The sequence below is a fragment of the Diorhabda carinulata genome, chromosome X, assembly GCF_026250575.1.
Source record: "Diorhabda carinulata isolate Delta chromosome X, icDioCari1.1, whole genome shotgun sequence".
Classification (NCBI taxonomy): domain Eukaryota; kingdom Metazoa; phylum Arthropoda; class Insecta; order Coleoptera; family Chrysomelidae; genus Diorhabda; species Diorhabda carinulata.
The window spans coordinates 20,692,735-20,710,404 of NC_079472.1; the positions used below are offsets into that span (position 1 = coordinate 20,692,735).

General features: G+C 31.8%; 1 protein-coding gene across 7 annotated transcripts in view; it reads right to left on the reverse strand.

Moving 5' to 3' along the window:
• The window catches only part of LOC130900810 (TOX high mobility group box family member 4-like), a 203,795-nt gene that overhangs the window by 27,816 nt on the left and 158,309 nt on the right, over positions 1-17,670 (reverse strand). For 6 of the 7 annotated variants that reach the window (XM_057811697.1, XM_057811691.1, XM_057811690.1 and 3 more), the window contains one exon: positions 7,355-7,432. In XM_057811697.1, coding sequence (XP_057667680.1) covers positions 7,355-7,432 — 78 coding nt within the window. Of the gene's footprint in view, positions 1-260; positions 430-7,354; positions 7,433-17,670 lie in introns of those variants that run through there. The other variant, XM_057811696.1, reaches the window with a different exon arrangement.

Below are 17,670 nucleotides of genomic sequence, written 5' to 3' on the forward strand. Positions count from 1 at the left end.
CAGGACAAAAGTTGGCAGCAGCGCTTTCAGAGTCGGCTTTAAGTTATGACAAAGATTTATTATAATAAAATATAAATACATGATATCACTATAATGCGAATAAAAATAGTAAAAACTGTAATAATGACGGAAAATATCAAAGTTGAATTTCTCTTTGATCTCAGGTATTACATTTATTTGGTTGATACTTTTTAAACAATTCAAATATCACTTACATATTTAAAGAATATAAACAATAATTTAAGTTGACTTTTACTTACATAATTCCGCAATTTTTGGATATTTTGGAAAGTATTCTATAATGTTCTGAAGAATTCCTGAAAATATTCTAGGATCTCGGTTTGGCAATGAAAACTTCGCGCGGCAGGACAGAGAAAGGAAGTTGACAGAATTTGTTAATTGAATGTAAGAAAAACGTCAAAATGAAGTAAAAAATTATGAAACTTGATTTCTTAATTAACGAGTTTTTTTGTTTTTGACGTGAAAAATGTTTCTTGACACCGAGTATAATATAATAAGTAATATAATAGTTTTATATAATAAATTTTCTCCAATATCTTGGCATACACCTGGACAAAAGATTAACCTGAAGGAAAAACATATTTGAAACTAAGGGATTTATATTTGCTGATAGGTAGGACAGCCCAAATATCTTTAAAAAACTATGTACTCATCTACAAAGCAATCCCCAAGCCCATATGGACCTACAGAGTCCTATTGTGCGGATTAGCAGCCAACTCCAATATTGAAAATATGGAGCGATTCTAATCGAAGGTCCTACGAATTATCGTAGATGCTCCATGGTTTATACCAAACTGTCATAACTCGTGAACTCCATGTGCCAACGGTTGAAGCGGAAATAAAAAACTTCATAAGTTATAAAATAGGTTAAGCCTCCACCCAAACAGACTGGTATCTAACCTAAAAAGCATATTCCTATGACCTAATTAGTATTAACGAGGGTTCCCAATAACCAAACTTGCTTGATCTAGTTATTAATTATAGCTGTAAGAGAAAGTAATAAGTAGATTTCTTTCTCTTGTATTGTTTTGTCACATAATTTGCTTATTATAATAATTGTTTTAGATTGCAAATAAAGCGGGTAGTTATAAAAAATATAGAGAGAAGCTTAATTGTCACTAAAAAATTTTTACAATTTTATGGATAAAGCTACAAAATTTTATACAACATAATATAAAAATACAAAATAATTATTGAATTCAATAATATTATTTATAATTTATATAATATCTTTATCACAAATTGAATTATGCCAGTCTCTAGAATCTAAGGTAAATTGTAGAATTCAGCCACAGAAAATAAGATCTTTCAATCAGAAATTCCTTTGTCAAACTTATCAAAAGTTTTTGCTATTTTTATTTCAGAAGTGATTGACAAATTTTTTCGCACTGGAGATAATGGAATTTTTCACCAGATCAGAAGTAGATATAGTCAAGTAGATGTTCAACTTTTTTCTTCTAGTAGGGTAGCTATGCATGGGTCTCTCAGTTGAGTGTGGAAGTGTTTGCGAATCAAACAAACAGATTCTAAAATGAAAAGAACGGAGAGAGATAGAATTTTGTGTTACTACTCAAACCACAAATATACCGAATAACTCTTTTTTGTAATTTGAAGATAGAATCGAAGAGCACACTATAAGACCCCCAGGAAGACAAACCATACCAAAGATACGATCTTCGAATAACGAGTAGTACGTTGTTAGAGCAGTACAAGAATCGAGCTTTAATAGAAAAGCAAGCAGAGGTTAATTTTTTTGTTAGACCATTGAAGGGCACCTTCAATATGTAGACCAAGAAATTTGATCGAATTTGAGGATCGTATTAGTCATCTTTGAGTCTTAGAGGTTTTAAAACTCCTTTATAAAACTAAAGTGTTTAAACAAAGACCGTTTGCGTCAGACCAGGACTTTATAGTTATGAGATCATTGTTCATGGTCGAATGTAGAGCTTATATATCTGAACCACTCCAGGTTACACTGGGGTCATCCGTGGATAAAGTGAATTGACCATTGATCCCTAGGTAAGTGAGATGAAAAACAAAAAAAGACCTGGACCCAAAATTTAACCCTGAGGCACCCCACTGCCAATTGGCAATTTACTTGAAACTTCACCATTAGCTCGTACCAATTGATTTTGACATTCAAGGTAAGAATGTAATGGAAAAGGAAATATTTTTGAAAATTTGTGAAAGCTGCAGCCCTTAATATTGAGATATCCCAATAATATATCCCAATAAAGAAAACCTTAATATTCGAAGTATAGCCCATTGTACAATACAGTTTTAACCCAACGTTCACTAACCTATTCGAGTCCTTGGTAAAACCATTCATTGAGCTTAGATTGAGCAAAAAATTGTTGCACAGCATTTGCAATATTTCCTTTGGATTCAAATTTTTTCCACGCAAGTATTTAGCCACAGATCTGAATAAATAGTAATCAAACAGTGTCAGGTCCGGTTTAAGTGCTGGATATGATAGAAGTTCAACGCTTCACCGTTCGCTCATTATCTGTGTCTTTCACCTCAATTTCACATATTTTCTATATTTATAGCACTTCATACTATTTGTTATAAAAATATAATGCGTCGTCAATGAACAAAGAGAGAATGATTAAAAGAGAGCAAAACAATTATTCTCTTCATAGAATTAGAGACTTGTATCAACAAGTTACGACTTGCTTAAATTAGGGCGTAGAAATTTTCACAAATGAAAACTGACATTGATCTATGATTCATTTAGTACCATAATCGACCAATGGAGTACAATGCTCAGATGTCGCGACATTAAACAGACGACCTAATTCCTATTCACTGAGCTACCAGTTAAGTTATGAGTTAACTGATGATTAGTGTAATTTGTTAGAAATTTCAAGGATTCTGCAATAATTTTGTTTTAATGTACTCAATATTGATTAAAATAGATTATAAATCTAATACGTATGATAGTTTCAATTCCAACTAGGTATACGTATAGTTTCAATTCCAACTAGGTATACGTATATCTGTATTTTTTATATTCCAAAAACTTAAAATTAAATAAAATCTTTCATAATGAAGATGTTAAGTATTTTGTGTTTTTTCTGTGGATCTAATAGGTTCAGGAAACATGCTTTTATAATGTGCTAGTGCCGGAACTGTACTAAAATATGAAAGTCACCTTGAGATTGGCCGTTGAACCATGCACCTCTTGTCATATCAATCATCGGCCGTTGTAGACCTGCACTCACTCTCATATTAAATGATGATGTACTTTTAAATTGACTCTAGATTGGTTCTACATTTTACAAAGTATACTTTAATAAATAAAAATGGGAGAAAGAGGGGCACATCAATTTAAAATTGAGGAAAAAACAAATTAAGTTTTGTATATGTATAAGAGAATATTTAAAACGTCTCATAAGGGAAATGTACAAGGGGGAGACTGTTTGAAAAAGCGGTATCATTTAATTTGTATTTGATAATTATTGATAGCCGATTACCTCGTAATTTGATCAGATGATAAAAAAAGTAAATTCCGAGTTCTCATAAAACATTTTTCTTTCAATATAACACCAATCATATCATAGATAAGCTGGTAAAATATGAGAATCTGGTTATGTTTTTACCTTAGGAACAAGGGAGTTTCTACTTTCTACCTTCGTTAAAATGATGGATGCTCAGAGTTTAAAAATACTAGAGATTTTGCTATGTCACATAGCTCAGTGGTTTCAATTTTGCACTATCACTATATAGAGCCATTTTGTAAACGTGGACGAAATGGAGATCCATCACAACTCACCAAAGACCAAACAGTAATCAAAGCAGTGGTTTTTTTAAGACAAATAGGCACCAAGGAAGGTCTGGGTGAGTTTGTCAGCAAAAAGTCAAAGCGCATCTTTCAAGAAAATTAATAGTTAGTATTATAGAAATTTATGGAACATGAAAAAAGTCAGGACAAAGCAAGTTAGATAATAAATTGCTTTATCACCAGCTCTATTCTTTGTCTTCAGCTATTTATTGTTGTTTATGATAAAATGGATTAGCGGAAAGAGATTTGGAGTCAACGATGATAATCTCATAATCAAGTGCCTATTTTCACACTTCGTCATATTTTATTTTTGATTATAGGAATGAAACATAAAAGGAAAGTTGGATGAAGCTAATAATGCTTGATGATGACAAAGTTGAACATGATTTTTCATTCCAAAACCCGTTTTTGCATAACTATCGATAGCAATAACCAAATTTATTATCGCAACACTTTTGACAACACGAGAATTAATTTACCTTTTTTGTACAAGGTGGGGCCTGCTTTTTAAAAAAATATTTGTTTGAATACAACGTGTTTTATTTGTGTTTAGTTTTAGGAAAAACTAATGTGTAAGGTTCCAAGGCAACTATCCATGTTTTATCTATATTTATAGATAGAGATGGAGATATAAATTGCCAAACTTTTGGAAAATTATTTCGAAATAAATCCTGTTCACATTATCTCATTGCCTGATAAATAGTGAGGTTAGTTTAAGGCAACCCATACAAATCGCTGTTATTGAGCAGATAATCTAATCAAGTTGAAAGTTTTTATAAAAACCAATTTCCCGTATATTATGTTAACGTTATCACAATGTTGAATTTACTTTTGAATTATAATTAAAACAGAGTTTTTAATATAGAAAATTCAGTTTATCGTATAGAGCTAATTACTTTTTACGACCTGTTATTCTAATAAAAACAATAATGGCTTTTATATACTAACTGTAAACTATCAAGTCGTTTTATAAAAATGAATGAGTATATAGTCGATACTGTGCTCCTCTCTCTATCTCCCCTATCTACATATAAATACAATATAATGACGTTAAGAAAATTAACCCCACAACATCTTGTGAGGTCTGGTCATTTCGCGTTTCTGTCATACTTAATGCTATTTATCACATTGTCCGCATATTCATTTTCGTATTAAGATACATTCCGAATAACATTAATTCAGATGTGCATAATTTAATCATTTATTATTTGCAATAATATATTTATTGCAAATTCCAACATGAATAAAGTAATGGATGTGTATTGATTGCATTTTAATATTTCACTATAATAATTAAAAAATTTTATAAATAAAATACCAGAATGAATTTGAAAAAATTGTAGTATCAGAGCAGTTTGGTTTTTAGCAAGTCTATCCAAGCAAGTAGAGGAATATTTCACTTGCATCTTCAAGAACTAAATATTTGACGTGGCTATTGAATTTTTTACAGTTTTTCTAGTCTCTGCCTTTTACGTAAAAATCTTTCGGCTTGTCACTTAACTATTTCAGTTTTCTATCTATCCTAGATACGGGATCACCTTTTTTTGAAACACCCTAGTAGTGGTGCTTCGTATGTAGTGAATATTTGGTGCAATAAATTCCTCTTCATACCACTGCAGGAGACGTGCAAACTTCCGAGCGTGTTGGCACCCATCTGGCTAAAGTTTTGCCACAAGCGAGTCGTTCATGAATAGTTTGCTCAATACTACCTACGCTGTTGCCCAATTCTTCACCCATATAGCGTACAATACTGCATTGGTATTCCAAAATGAGTTTTTCTACAGCGTTGACGTCTCGTCGGTTGTTCGGTGTATGTGGTTTGCCACCACTTCTCGGTCTTTTAGGAAAGCGGAACACCATTTATACACTTAATTCTTAGAGAGGCACTTATCCCCGAATTGCTCGAGGATTTTATCTTCGACTAAACACTACACTACTACACTAAAAAAAGAGGTTACGTGGTCCCGGTCCTCTACGCTTCGTAACAGACAAGTATAACAGTCAGTTCAGCCACTTTTATGACAATAAATTTATTTGAACCACACAGTCCATTTAGGACTGTTTATTTGTATTCTATTAAAATGGATGAGTAAAAACATTCAAATTGTATTCAATATGTACCATGCAAATGCACCAAATCGCTCTTAATTCTTAAGATTCATATAAATTCACTTAATACCCTATAAAACTCAGCCATAAAACACTTCAGCCCGGTTTTCTTGACTTATCGAAGAAATAAAAAATTTCTCTAAAATCAAGTATTAATTAAGACGCCTTCAGGAATAAGAAGTAGCAATAAAAATGAGTAGAAGCTGATTTATAATGTTCAAATAATTCTTCTTTATTTTCATGCGAAGTTATGGGCCATATTTCTCTGCTGCCAAATAAATTACGTAGAACGAGTAGTATTCAGCGCAACTATATTATGTTTAGTTGTAGAGGTCGCCGGAGCACGGCGTTACAGTCGCAAATTTGCGCACAATTTCGTGAACTAGATTCTTTCCTTTCCAGACTTTGTGGGAAAGGAAATACGGGAAGAGAATTTGAAAGTCTAAAGAGGGATTGCATAAATATGGGGCTCGATAGTCCATTTTTCACAAATTCTAAGAATACTACATTCGTTAAATTATTTCAGAAATAAATTTAACGGAAATAAAATGATCAATATTATTACTTTAATTTCTTAATTCTTATACTTTTTATATATATTTTCTCAATTAAGTGATAATTGGGGTACTTAATAGTGACGCAATTCATTTTGAAATACATGAAAATTATTCTATTATTTCCTTCCACAATTTAAAAGCTTGAAGCCTGTCATCTATGGAATGCTTCCAAAAAATTTTTTAATAATATCATCTATCTGACTGTCCATCATGAAACATCGACCACATATTTTTCTTTGATCGCCAATATTGACTGTGTCAAGAACTGTAGGTAAACACTTTGTGATGTAGTAATTTATTGTAACTGCAAATTGCATACTGCGTAACTTTTTAGCACACTTTTTCTTTTTCGTCTATGTCGCAATTACCTATTACGTGTATCTTGTAACTTCTTTGGCCACCCATCTCAATACTTCCAACAGTAACAGATAAACGGGGCTCAAAAGCACGTGCCTCATAATTGAGAGAAATACTTACTATTTTAAATTCACTTTACCATCAAAAAACAGTTCCTCGTGAAGAGCTTTTATCGCCAAATACGCGTTACAACCGTTCAAGACTTTGGTACCCATTTACGGAAAATGGTGTTGTCCACTGTAACTTTTTGGGTTTTGTGGCATTTCGAAATATGCAAAGTGGTCTTCGAATTCAGTAACGTTTCATTTAATCAAACGTGGTGGTAATGGTCATGAGAATGACAAGAGCTTTGGTAGGAATTTTGAACATAAAAGCTTAATCGTATGTAGAAATATACGTTGCCAAACATTATAAGAGAGTTTTTCAAAATAATATCGTTGAATTAATAATTTAAAAACATGGATTCAAAAATTTACTATTATAATTGTTGAAAAGATGTTTTTGATAATATTATATAATTACTCACCTGGTCACCCATATCGTAGCCGTTTGATTGAAAATTTGACTGCGGTATGCTCAACGACAAATCTACGTTTTCTGATCTCTGAAAACAATAATACCAAAATCAGATATCATAAATTCATATCAATTTTTGTGAACTTTAATTTTATATAGAATTTGATTTTACAAAGACCAATCAAAAACTCTTTGGTAATCAACCAATTAAAACGCTGAATCGTAGGGTTGAACGCAATGTATTGGTCGAGTGCAGTCTCGAGCATAAAGAGTAATGCGAGGGTTGTTTTTTTTTTAATTTTTACAAAAAGTGAAACAGAATCGAACATGTTCGAAACAAAGTCTTCTATTGAATTTCGTAATAATAGGTTTATACATTTTTGGATACGCCCAAACCAATTTTGAAAACATTTTTTTTATAATGAATCTGATGTGATGTAGAAATATGGTTTTGAATGTCTTTAACAACTTCTTGAGGTGATGAAAATCTTTTATTTGGCAGGGAATGACAAGAAAAAGAAAAATATTGTTTGACGTGATTTTGGGGGCTGGCATGTGGAATCCATCAGAAATCTTTCTCACATCTAAATGCCCATCTTCTTTAATCCTATGCGCATAGCAACAACGTTTCTCGGAATACCGAAATTCTGTAAACCAATTGTAAATAATTAACAAAAGTTACACGAACCTATTCCATACATTTTTTAAATAGTGCAAGTTAAGACCTAACGGGTGATTTCCATTTCCACAAATTTAGCTAACCCCATCAATTTCTAAACTGCATTTGGCTTCACAATAACAAACGTCAATGTCCACAAATTCCGCAGTCTCATTAATGCCACCTATTGTTGTAAAAACTTACAAGGCGACCCTCGTATATCTGCCAGAGCTACTGACGGTGACATGTGTTTCGTAATGTGTATATGCCTAATAAAATATGAAGTTTCTTTTACCACGAGAAAATGAAATTGAGCTCTTAAGTACGACATATAAAACTCAATAAATTATTTAAAATATACACTATTGGACAAAAGTTGTTGCCCACTCTAATTCCTCTTTGATATTGTCAAGATCGAACGGTTTATTACAAACCAAAAGTATAGTTCAGCGTCAGTCCACGTGGACTAATCATCTCCACTGTTTACCAATGAAGATACCGAATCGTAAACATAAATGCATTTCTATTGGCCGACGCTGTCGGAAGGTGTATATAAAATTTCTTTGAAATATTCTTACTAGACAGTCTGCGATAAGGAGTGGCGTGGTGAGATTTAATTTTTAGTCCAAGACGTTTTTTGTTCGTACATGAATTGTTTTCTTGTTCTCAAAAATTTGAAGATCTAATTGGCCATTGGAGGTAGCACGGTTTTGTCTCAACAATGGTTCGATTGATTTATGAGAAAATTCTACATTCTAAAAACTATTACAATATATTTCAATCAGTAGACAATTTCAATATGTTTTGAAAATAATTTTGAATAGTTTTTCATCACTTTTTATAGTTTCTATTCTATGTGAGATTGTATCAAATATCCTTTATAGTACTTATTGAGTTTCCATCATTAGACAAATAATTCTTCATATCAAATTGAACGTAACGTTAATTTGTAAGTTGGTCTAATTGGAAAATTTTCTGCAGTCATGGGAGTTTTTGATGCGTTTTACACTTTAACACTATAACAGCTTCATTTGTCGAAATGCCGGCAACAAACTACGGAGTTGTAATTAATAAAACAGCACAATACAATTAAAATTCTACAGTATGTTCTATACTAATTGGCTACGCAATTAAATTAAGATCCGTTCGGTAGCTTTTTTCTGTGTATAGCTAGTTATGTTTCGACTGTTAAAGAGAGTAGTTTCAATTGCGTATGTTTTGGATCGATACCAAATTATCCACAGATGAAAAATTTTATTCTATTTTCTGAAGACATAACAACATAGAGACAAAATGTTTTATTCAAAAATATAATAGGCACTGTTATTTTTGTGAAATTTACTGAAATGAGGATACTAGTGATAATGAATAGATTATATTTTCTAAATAATACATTAATATAACTCATTCATTGAATACTATTAAAATAACTAAATTCCTATTTTACAAATAAAATTTAAATCTTAAACGTCGGTTTAAACTACAGATACAGTTTTTTCACGTTTTAAAGATGGCGTTTAAACGTTACCGGCAGTCTGGGGGTAGTTTAAACTTCAGTTTAACATGAAACGGATGATCTGAACCTAACTTTTTCAAATTGGTTACATTTTTACAATAATATAAAGGGTTTTGGAAGAAAGATCGAAGATTTGCACATCCAGCATTGAATACTTGTATCATCCAATTACAATTTACTCAGATCCATGGCGGAATTCTTGATTGTGGAAAAATTTAAATTCAAAGGAGATATTGAAATGCAGTGTGACAATTTTTTGCCCAAAGAATGACATCCTCTGTTGTTTGTAACGCAGCCAGCAGTTCTATATCTTGTTACTGGTTGTAAATCAATAAAATCAGCAAGTTTTTTTATTTTATAGAGTACGGTCAAGAGTATTTTTGGTGATGGGTAATAAAATGGGTTATAAGTCGACACGCATGACTAGTGAATCGTACGACTACGTTTCAAATGAGCAACCAACATGAATTTGGAATGAAATAATCTACATTTTTGCATAATACACATTCAAGTTCCATAATTGTTTACGTTTCCGAAAATATTCTCAAAAATAATATTCAGTTAATGAATAAACAAAAAACTTCACAGATAACCAAAATAATCATTTCACATGAAATTAGAATTGAAGATGTGATAACAAACTAAAAATTGCGATAATTGCGTTCATTTGACCAAAAATTTAAGCTCTACTAATTTCAGTGATGATTGATTTGTAGGCAATTCTATAATAAGGTGAGCTGTAAATGGTCTGCAACAAAAGCAGTTCTGACAATTGACCTTGAGGTCGTTGTGTTTGTTATATCTTTTAGAATCCATAATAAACTGAAAATTGCGTTTCATTAACCAAAATTTCTGCCATTTTGATATGCGCGATGTTTTTTAAGGGTTGGAGTTATATTTTTGTCCTAAATAAGGATGATACGTAATCACGTCTTAATAAGATAATGTGGTTGGTATCAATGTTAAAAGAAAAAGAAGTAGTTCTTTCAAAAATAGAGTTAGAAGGGTACAGTAGACGTTATAAACGATTCACAGACATAAGAAGTCGTGTAACTTGTTTTTTATTTCATTTCTAATAAAATTTTCATGGTTTGAAACTCTCTTACTGCTCTCGAAATAACTGGTTTTTATTATAATACGTAAAACAAACAAACTTTATTCATGTTACAATGACCCCCTACAGGTGAAGGCTTTTTATTTTTCTATTATCGTCCTCCTTTAACTACTAAGATTATTCTTAATTATGACCAACCTGCATCAGTATACAAAAGAAATTGGAATTTAAATGACATGTTTAAATAATTAAATGAACGTTGGGTTCAGTACTCAAGTCAAAAATTGATTTTAACAAAACAGAGTTATTCTCTAGTAGTCTGTTATTATTTTATCAACTTTCCTCTCATTATAAGCTCAAGGCAAGTATTTATAAATTTAGGAAACATTTTTCAGAACATTAGAATTTCAATATAACTTTGCATCTACCAGGGCAATTATACTGGATTAAAATCGAAGCCGATTAATATTAAGACAAGCGAAGGGGAGGGGGGTTATGATTAACTTGTCGTGAACTAAGAAATTTTCGAGATATTAAAGTTTGCGAAACTTAAGACAGATTAGGCTGAAAATACGAGATTTTTTATGAAAAAGTATGATACATACAAACACAATTACATCCATTAACACGATCACACTGCAAGTTGGGGCGCATGAAACAAAATCTAAGCCTTATATTCAGTATCTAGCCAGGATTAATGTTTGACACTTGGCTCAACTTCAAATGGCGATGATAAGAGCAATCTTAGCACGGTTAATACTAAACATAAAATATCCAAAGCAGAGGTACAGGAGGAAACTAATATCATCTGTAGTACTCACTTATGACATTCCGATATGGGCAGACGCAATAAGAACTCAGGAATCACGGAGGAAATATACACACACAGTGTGTCTAAGCTCTTTGTGAGTTATAGCTGGAATGCTGCCTATTAGCTTATTTGCTGAAGAGAGAAGTGCTCTCTGCCGCCGAAAAAGTTTACCCAAGCAGAACTCATGAATGAAGAACAGAAACAGCCTAGAACGATGACAAAAACAGTGAAATGGGTGTTTCCTGGAATACGTGTATCCTTTTAAGCACGACACCTCTCCCCTGTGTAGAAGCTTCATCCAGAGACTTTGTTAATCATCATGCACCGGAGATAGCCTGGAAGGAAATAAGCTCTTTCGTTACCGAGATCCTCCAGAGGATCTCGGATGAGGGTCTGTAGGAAAAAAGAGTCCGACATATCAGGCTTGACCTATTGTTCTGATGTGAAAAGTATTTTCCGTACCTGTATAACAATAGCAAACACGAATAGAAATATATACATTCAAACGTTGTTGGATAGTAGGGAGAATGCATATGGGGGAAAAACACTTCCACTATCATAAATACGAAATGAAAAATTTTTCCTCTCAACACGTCAATTAAATGAATTAGACAAGCCTTTTACGTTTCCAGTAAATTTTAAAATTAGTCTGTTTCATCAAAATTGCTCAAATTTTCATCAGTGACTAATCTACACTGCTCGTTAATTGAATTGTTAGCTGAATGCACGTCTTCACCCAATGCAAAAAAAGTAACTTGACGCGCGTTTCGAAATCAACTTATTATCTTCATATACTGGAGATAAACTGTTATCGAAACGCACGACAGACACTTTGAGTGTTGGTGTAGTGTTCAGTATGAATATCACCAGCTGTTCCAGAGTAATTCAAAGTGGTACGCAATTTATTTTCTCTCTTCACTATGTTTCTAAAGATCAAATTATTGATCAACATTACAACCTTCACGTTCTTGCTGAACAATACTTAAGATAATGACCCAAACTGTGAAAGGACAAGTTTATAAGTTCTTTATCAAGACAGTGCGCCAGCTCATTCTGAATTGTTTGTATCCCATTTAAATATCTCAAAAATTCGCCTCTTATACCAGAACTTAAATCGCACAATATATATATGTTCAAAAATGGTATCTACATTGAAAGGAACAAGATTTGAATCTTTTGAAGCTGTGAGATAGGTGTGGTACGAATTCTGAAGGAGCTGACAGAAAATTTGTACCCATTGAAGATATTAGAGAGAAAGTGGCACGGGTTTTGAATAAGATGACAGAAGAAGTACTGTTTCAACGAAAGGCTTTGTAGAGATATGTCGGAATATTTTGAAGTCCTTGCTATCGATCACCACAAATATATAAAATGATCGCAGTCAAACAGACTAAGACTATTTATTGGAAGCCCGCGACAAGAATCTTGAGATGCAGAGTTAGAAATAAGGGAACACCTAATAGTCTAGTCATTTAAGCTTAAATTAGGTAAGAATATCCAGCTGTAGTCTGTAAATACTTGGCACCCTAAAGGTTGTCTCAAAACCTACATATGGTAGGGTGTACGCAACTATTAAATTTCAATGTCAAAGTTCACAAAAATCGGATTTTCGCGCTTTTTCTAATATCTCATTTCCTATGGGTTTTTTGCTATTTGTATTTATTAACAATATTGTAGAATATAAAATTCTCTATAAATTTTGTTTGAAGAAATTTTCCATACGGGGAACCGTTTTCGAGATAGAGGGCTGAGAGCGCTAGGTCACAGCATCACTTCAGGTCAACTGGTGCCTCCGGTCGAAAACGCGTCATATATAGTTGGTTGTACCAGTTACTCAAGAAAAATTTTTATCACATCGAAATAACAAAGATGTGCTCATTAAAACGTTAATTGAAAAAGTACAAGCTACAAATATTCCTACTAAACAAGCCAGAGATGATGCGGATGTTCTTATTGTTGAAACTGCAATTGAAGAATCAAAGTCTGAAAAAACTGCAGTTATAATAGGACAAGATATTGATTTACTTCTGATTTTAACTGGACGTACCCTGTCTTACGAACAAGAAATTTTCTTTAAAAAAGTTGGGAAAGGAAATGTAAAAACGCATACTCGACTTAAAGTTTTGATAATTATCCACATTCCAAAACACATATTTTATTTCTGCACGCATTAACAGGCTGTGACACAACTTCTGCGCTTTTTAAAAAGGGAAAAGAATCATTTCTTAAAAGTTTTTGAGAAACTGACAAATTTGGATGAACTAGTTACAGCATTTGAGGAAAAAAATTGTTCGGCCCAGAGATTATTAGAGAGTGGAACTCAAACCTTATTGGCAGTCTATAATGCTGCAAAATGCTCCGATAAGTATCGATTATCGTTATATGCATTACATCAAATCTACAAAACTTAATAAACCTGTGCAGCTTTCAAATATTCCACCAACAATTGCAGCTGCTTATTGACATTCAAACGTGTATAGTATCAAAAAAAATGATAAAATATAATATAACAGTTAATAAAAATTGTCAAATATTCCGCGCGCTTTCCGCCTTCTATCTCGAAAACGGTTCACCGTATAAAACATTTTTTTAAACAAAATTTGTGGAGAATTTTGTATTCTACAATATTGATAAGAAATACAAATAGCAAAAAACTCATAGGAAATGAGATATTTAGAAAAAAAGCGCAAAAAACCGATTTTTGTGACCTTTGACTTTGAAATTTAATAGTTGCGTACACCCTAACATATGTAGGTATTGAGTTAACTTTTAGGATGTCAATATACAAGTATTTACAGACTTACAGGTGGGTATCTCGAATTCCGAGGTGAACTTACTATAAGACATGTCTTTGTCCAACGAATTACAAAAAAACGATCACCACAATTACGGGAATATTTGTATGACATTTATTTTGGAAATATATTCAGTTCCAAAGAAAATACATAACTTATTCTGATTATCACAAGAAACGAACGACGTTATATAAGGGGAACAATAAATTCATAATGAAGCGTACGATGTTATCTTTCATCGGTTAATGTAATCATATTTAATTTATTCATATCACGACGATTTATTAATCGGGAATAAACGATGTCAAAATATCTAACAAGCATAGTTGTCAAGTTAAATCGGTCGATAAAATGAAGTTAATCACGATATGAAAATACCGGTACTAAATCCTTTGTAAAATGAGCAAATATAATCGAGTGAAAATGTTTATTAATCCAACTTTACGCCGGATACGCGTTTTTAAAGTTATTTTTGTTTTCTTTGAATGCGTCAATAGCAACAATTATTCCCTATTATAAAATACCTGAATCGTGCGTTAAACTTTTTATTTACAACACGTCAAAGAGTTATGCACGTTATTTCCAACTTGTTATTAAACAAGAGCCATTTTTCTTTCGTGAAATATGCTCCTATTAAAGTAATGAAATTGATAATAAATTACAACACTGCAACTATAAATTTAAAGGATTAGTATTATTTATCTTTGTATGCGTACTTGTCATTATCAACACTCTTCATTTTATAAAATTTATCATAAAATAGTTTAATTTTTGTTTTAAATTCATAATATCAGATCTAGAAAATTATTTCGTCTGTAATGTCTGCCATGTGTTGAATTTGATAAAAAATGTTTATCTTACATGATAGATTTAAATTTCGATTTATACCTTACAAAAATAAGTTTATAAGTTTGTACAGGTAGTACTATCCCATAATTCCACCAAGCCTATAATTAGTAAGCAAATAAAAGCAATCACATTGCAGCTATAACACACGCTACGACGATTTCTCTTCTTCGGATCTCGCAACAATGCGAGAAGATACTTAATAATTCAACTACAAAAAAAAATAATAAAAACAATGAGCTGTGCTAATCATACAATCATCTTTCATCAAAACTGGAATGATTGTTAATTTGATGTAATTAACTATCAAAATATTGATCTTGGACTCATCAGTAAAGCCACATAGGATTGATTAATTCATGTAAGATCTTATCATTAACCTGTTAATACCTAATTTTTTTTCTCGTAAACCACATTCAAACACTTGTTACTAGTTTTAGTTGATACATTTACACCATATTACTAACTCGTTAGAAGATCATATCTAACTATGGAAATTTAAGTACACTTCTATTGTAGAGCTTCCCGTGGATCAATTGGAGTGCATCTGGACCACTCTGGAAATCACTCATCTAAAAGAACGTACTTGCTTCATTATATTCTCGTGCACTTTATATCTTTAGGTATTCTGTCTTCATTTTCTTTTATTTCAGTACGATGTACGTGAATGATGAACTATATCTGTTCGTTGGGTCGTTAACGACTCATTGGCCTTCTATCGGACTATTTATAAATCTTTTTAGGAAGAAACTACTGAAGGAAGCTAAAAATTTTTACATGGATGGTTCTTAAATTTTTCCAGAAGGCATGTAAATAATTCCTCTCGAACTTAATAGCGAAAATAAGGATTGTGCATGAATGAATTTATCAAGGACGAAAAAACCAAAAGAGGACTATAAACAGTGAGATGTTGGGGGATGTGTTGTGGTAAAATTTGCTGATGTTTTTTACAAATAATACGTTTTCCATTATATTTTGATCACTTTTTTACACCAACGAAGTTGATGTATAAACTTAATCAGATACATTTGGAAACATTTAGGGAGAACAGAACTATGAAATGTAAATCAATTGATTGAACAATAAGGGAAAAAATGATAAGCAACACACAATTTGCATTTTTTTATCTCCAAAAAAAATCACCCAAAAATTTCTGGACCTAAAAGGGCTTCTGTGTATTATACCACTTTGAAAGGATCCTACTGAATAATTTGCTATCAGAAAAGAAGAAGATGCTCCATGTGGAAGAGAAAGTTTAGTTCCACTACACAATTGATGTTTTAATGAATTTCATGAAATGTGCTCTCAATACATAGAAATGAGTAAAAGTAAGATTATTTAATCTTTATTTCCATAAGTGCCCAAGAGTTAATTAACGACCCACGTTCAAAATCATAAACTATAATTCAAAGATTTTTCTAAACATTTTTCAGGTGATTTTTATCACTTTCCAACTTAAAACATTTTCATCGTTCTGGGCATTAATGGGTAAATGGCGTACATAAATTTCAAGTTTTCATCCAATTAGCTTTCTATGTCTAAGTCCATTTTTTTCTTTCACAAAGTTATTCTATTTGCATAAAATATGTAATCGGTTTATATCTATAACTTTATAACGAGCATGCGTCTAAATTGGCAAAACAATACTAGTTAATTGGACATGAACAACCTGTTTAGTTACAGCATTGTCAATTAAGATTTAATATTTTTCCTGAAAAACATAAATTCCTCGATAGAAAACAGTGAAAGTTTCGTGTACTTAATTAAATGTCTGGTTAATATGGAAATAATAATGTGACTTATATAACTTAAAGCTAACAACTAATGATATTATGTTATACAGAAAGTTACATCATTGTTTTAATAAACTATAAAATGTTCTACAATCGTAAAGAGCTTTACGCGTTAAGTAAAACTATTAATCTTTTGAAAATGAATAATTTCCTAGTTATTTAAAATACTAATATTTGCTGAACATTTACGATATATAAATTTTTATCCATTTTCAGACATACTCCATTACGTGTTCTGTCAAATATTTTTCCTATTTTCCGTTAATTAGACTGAGTAACAAAAAAATTATTAAATTTTTTCTCGTAGGTAAGATTATATGATTCGTAATAGGGCCTTTGTATACTTTTTTTATATCTTAACTACGTTTACTATATCGTTCTTAATCACGAACTATTTTCTTATTTTTTTTAAGCGGTATATCAGTTTATAAAAAAATTAATAAATTTAGATACCTAAATGACGCGCGAAAACGCCATTGTTATTACATGACTGAGTGTGACGTTGTGTTACGTAGAAAGTAAGTAAACAGACTTAAGCGAGGTTAGAAGTAAAAACAGTGTAAACAGAGTTGTTGGGATTCTTATAAAAAAACATTCGCACGGCTGTGAGTATTCAATAAGATGACGTATCGTTGATGTATTGTACCAGAATGTACAAACACTAGTATAAAAACACCAAATGAAATTTTCGTGCAAGTCTCCCGAGAGGAAAAGCGACGAAAACAATGGTTTCAAGCTATAAGAAGGAATAATTCGAGAGAGCCCAGTATATGTTTGTGAAAACCATTTCAATGTTTTATCTATTGTTATTTAAAAAATGTTCTCATTATTATTGTTATTTTTTACTGTAGTT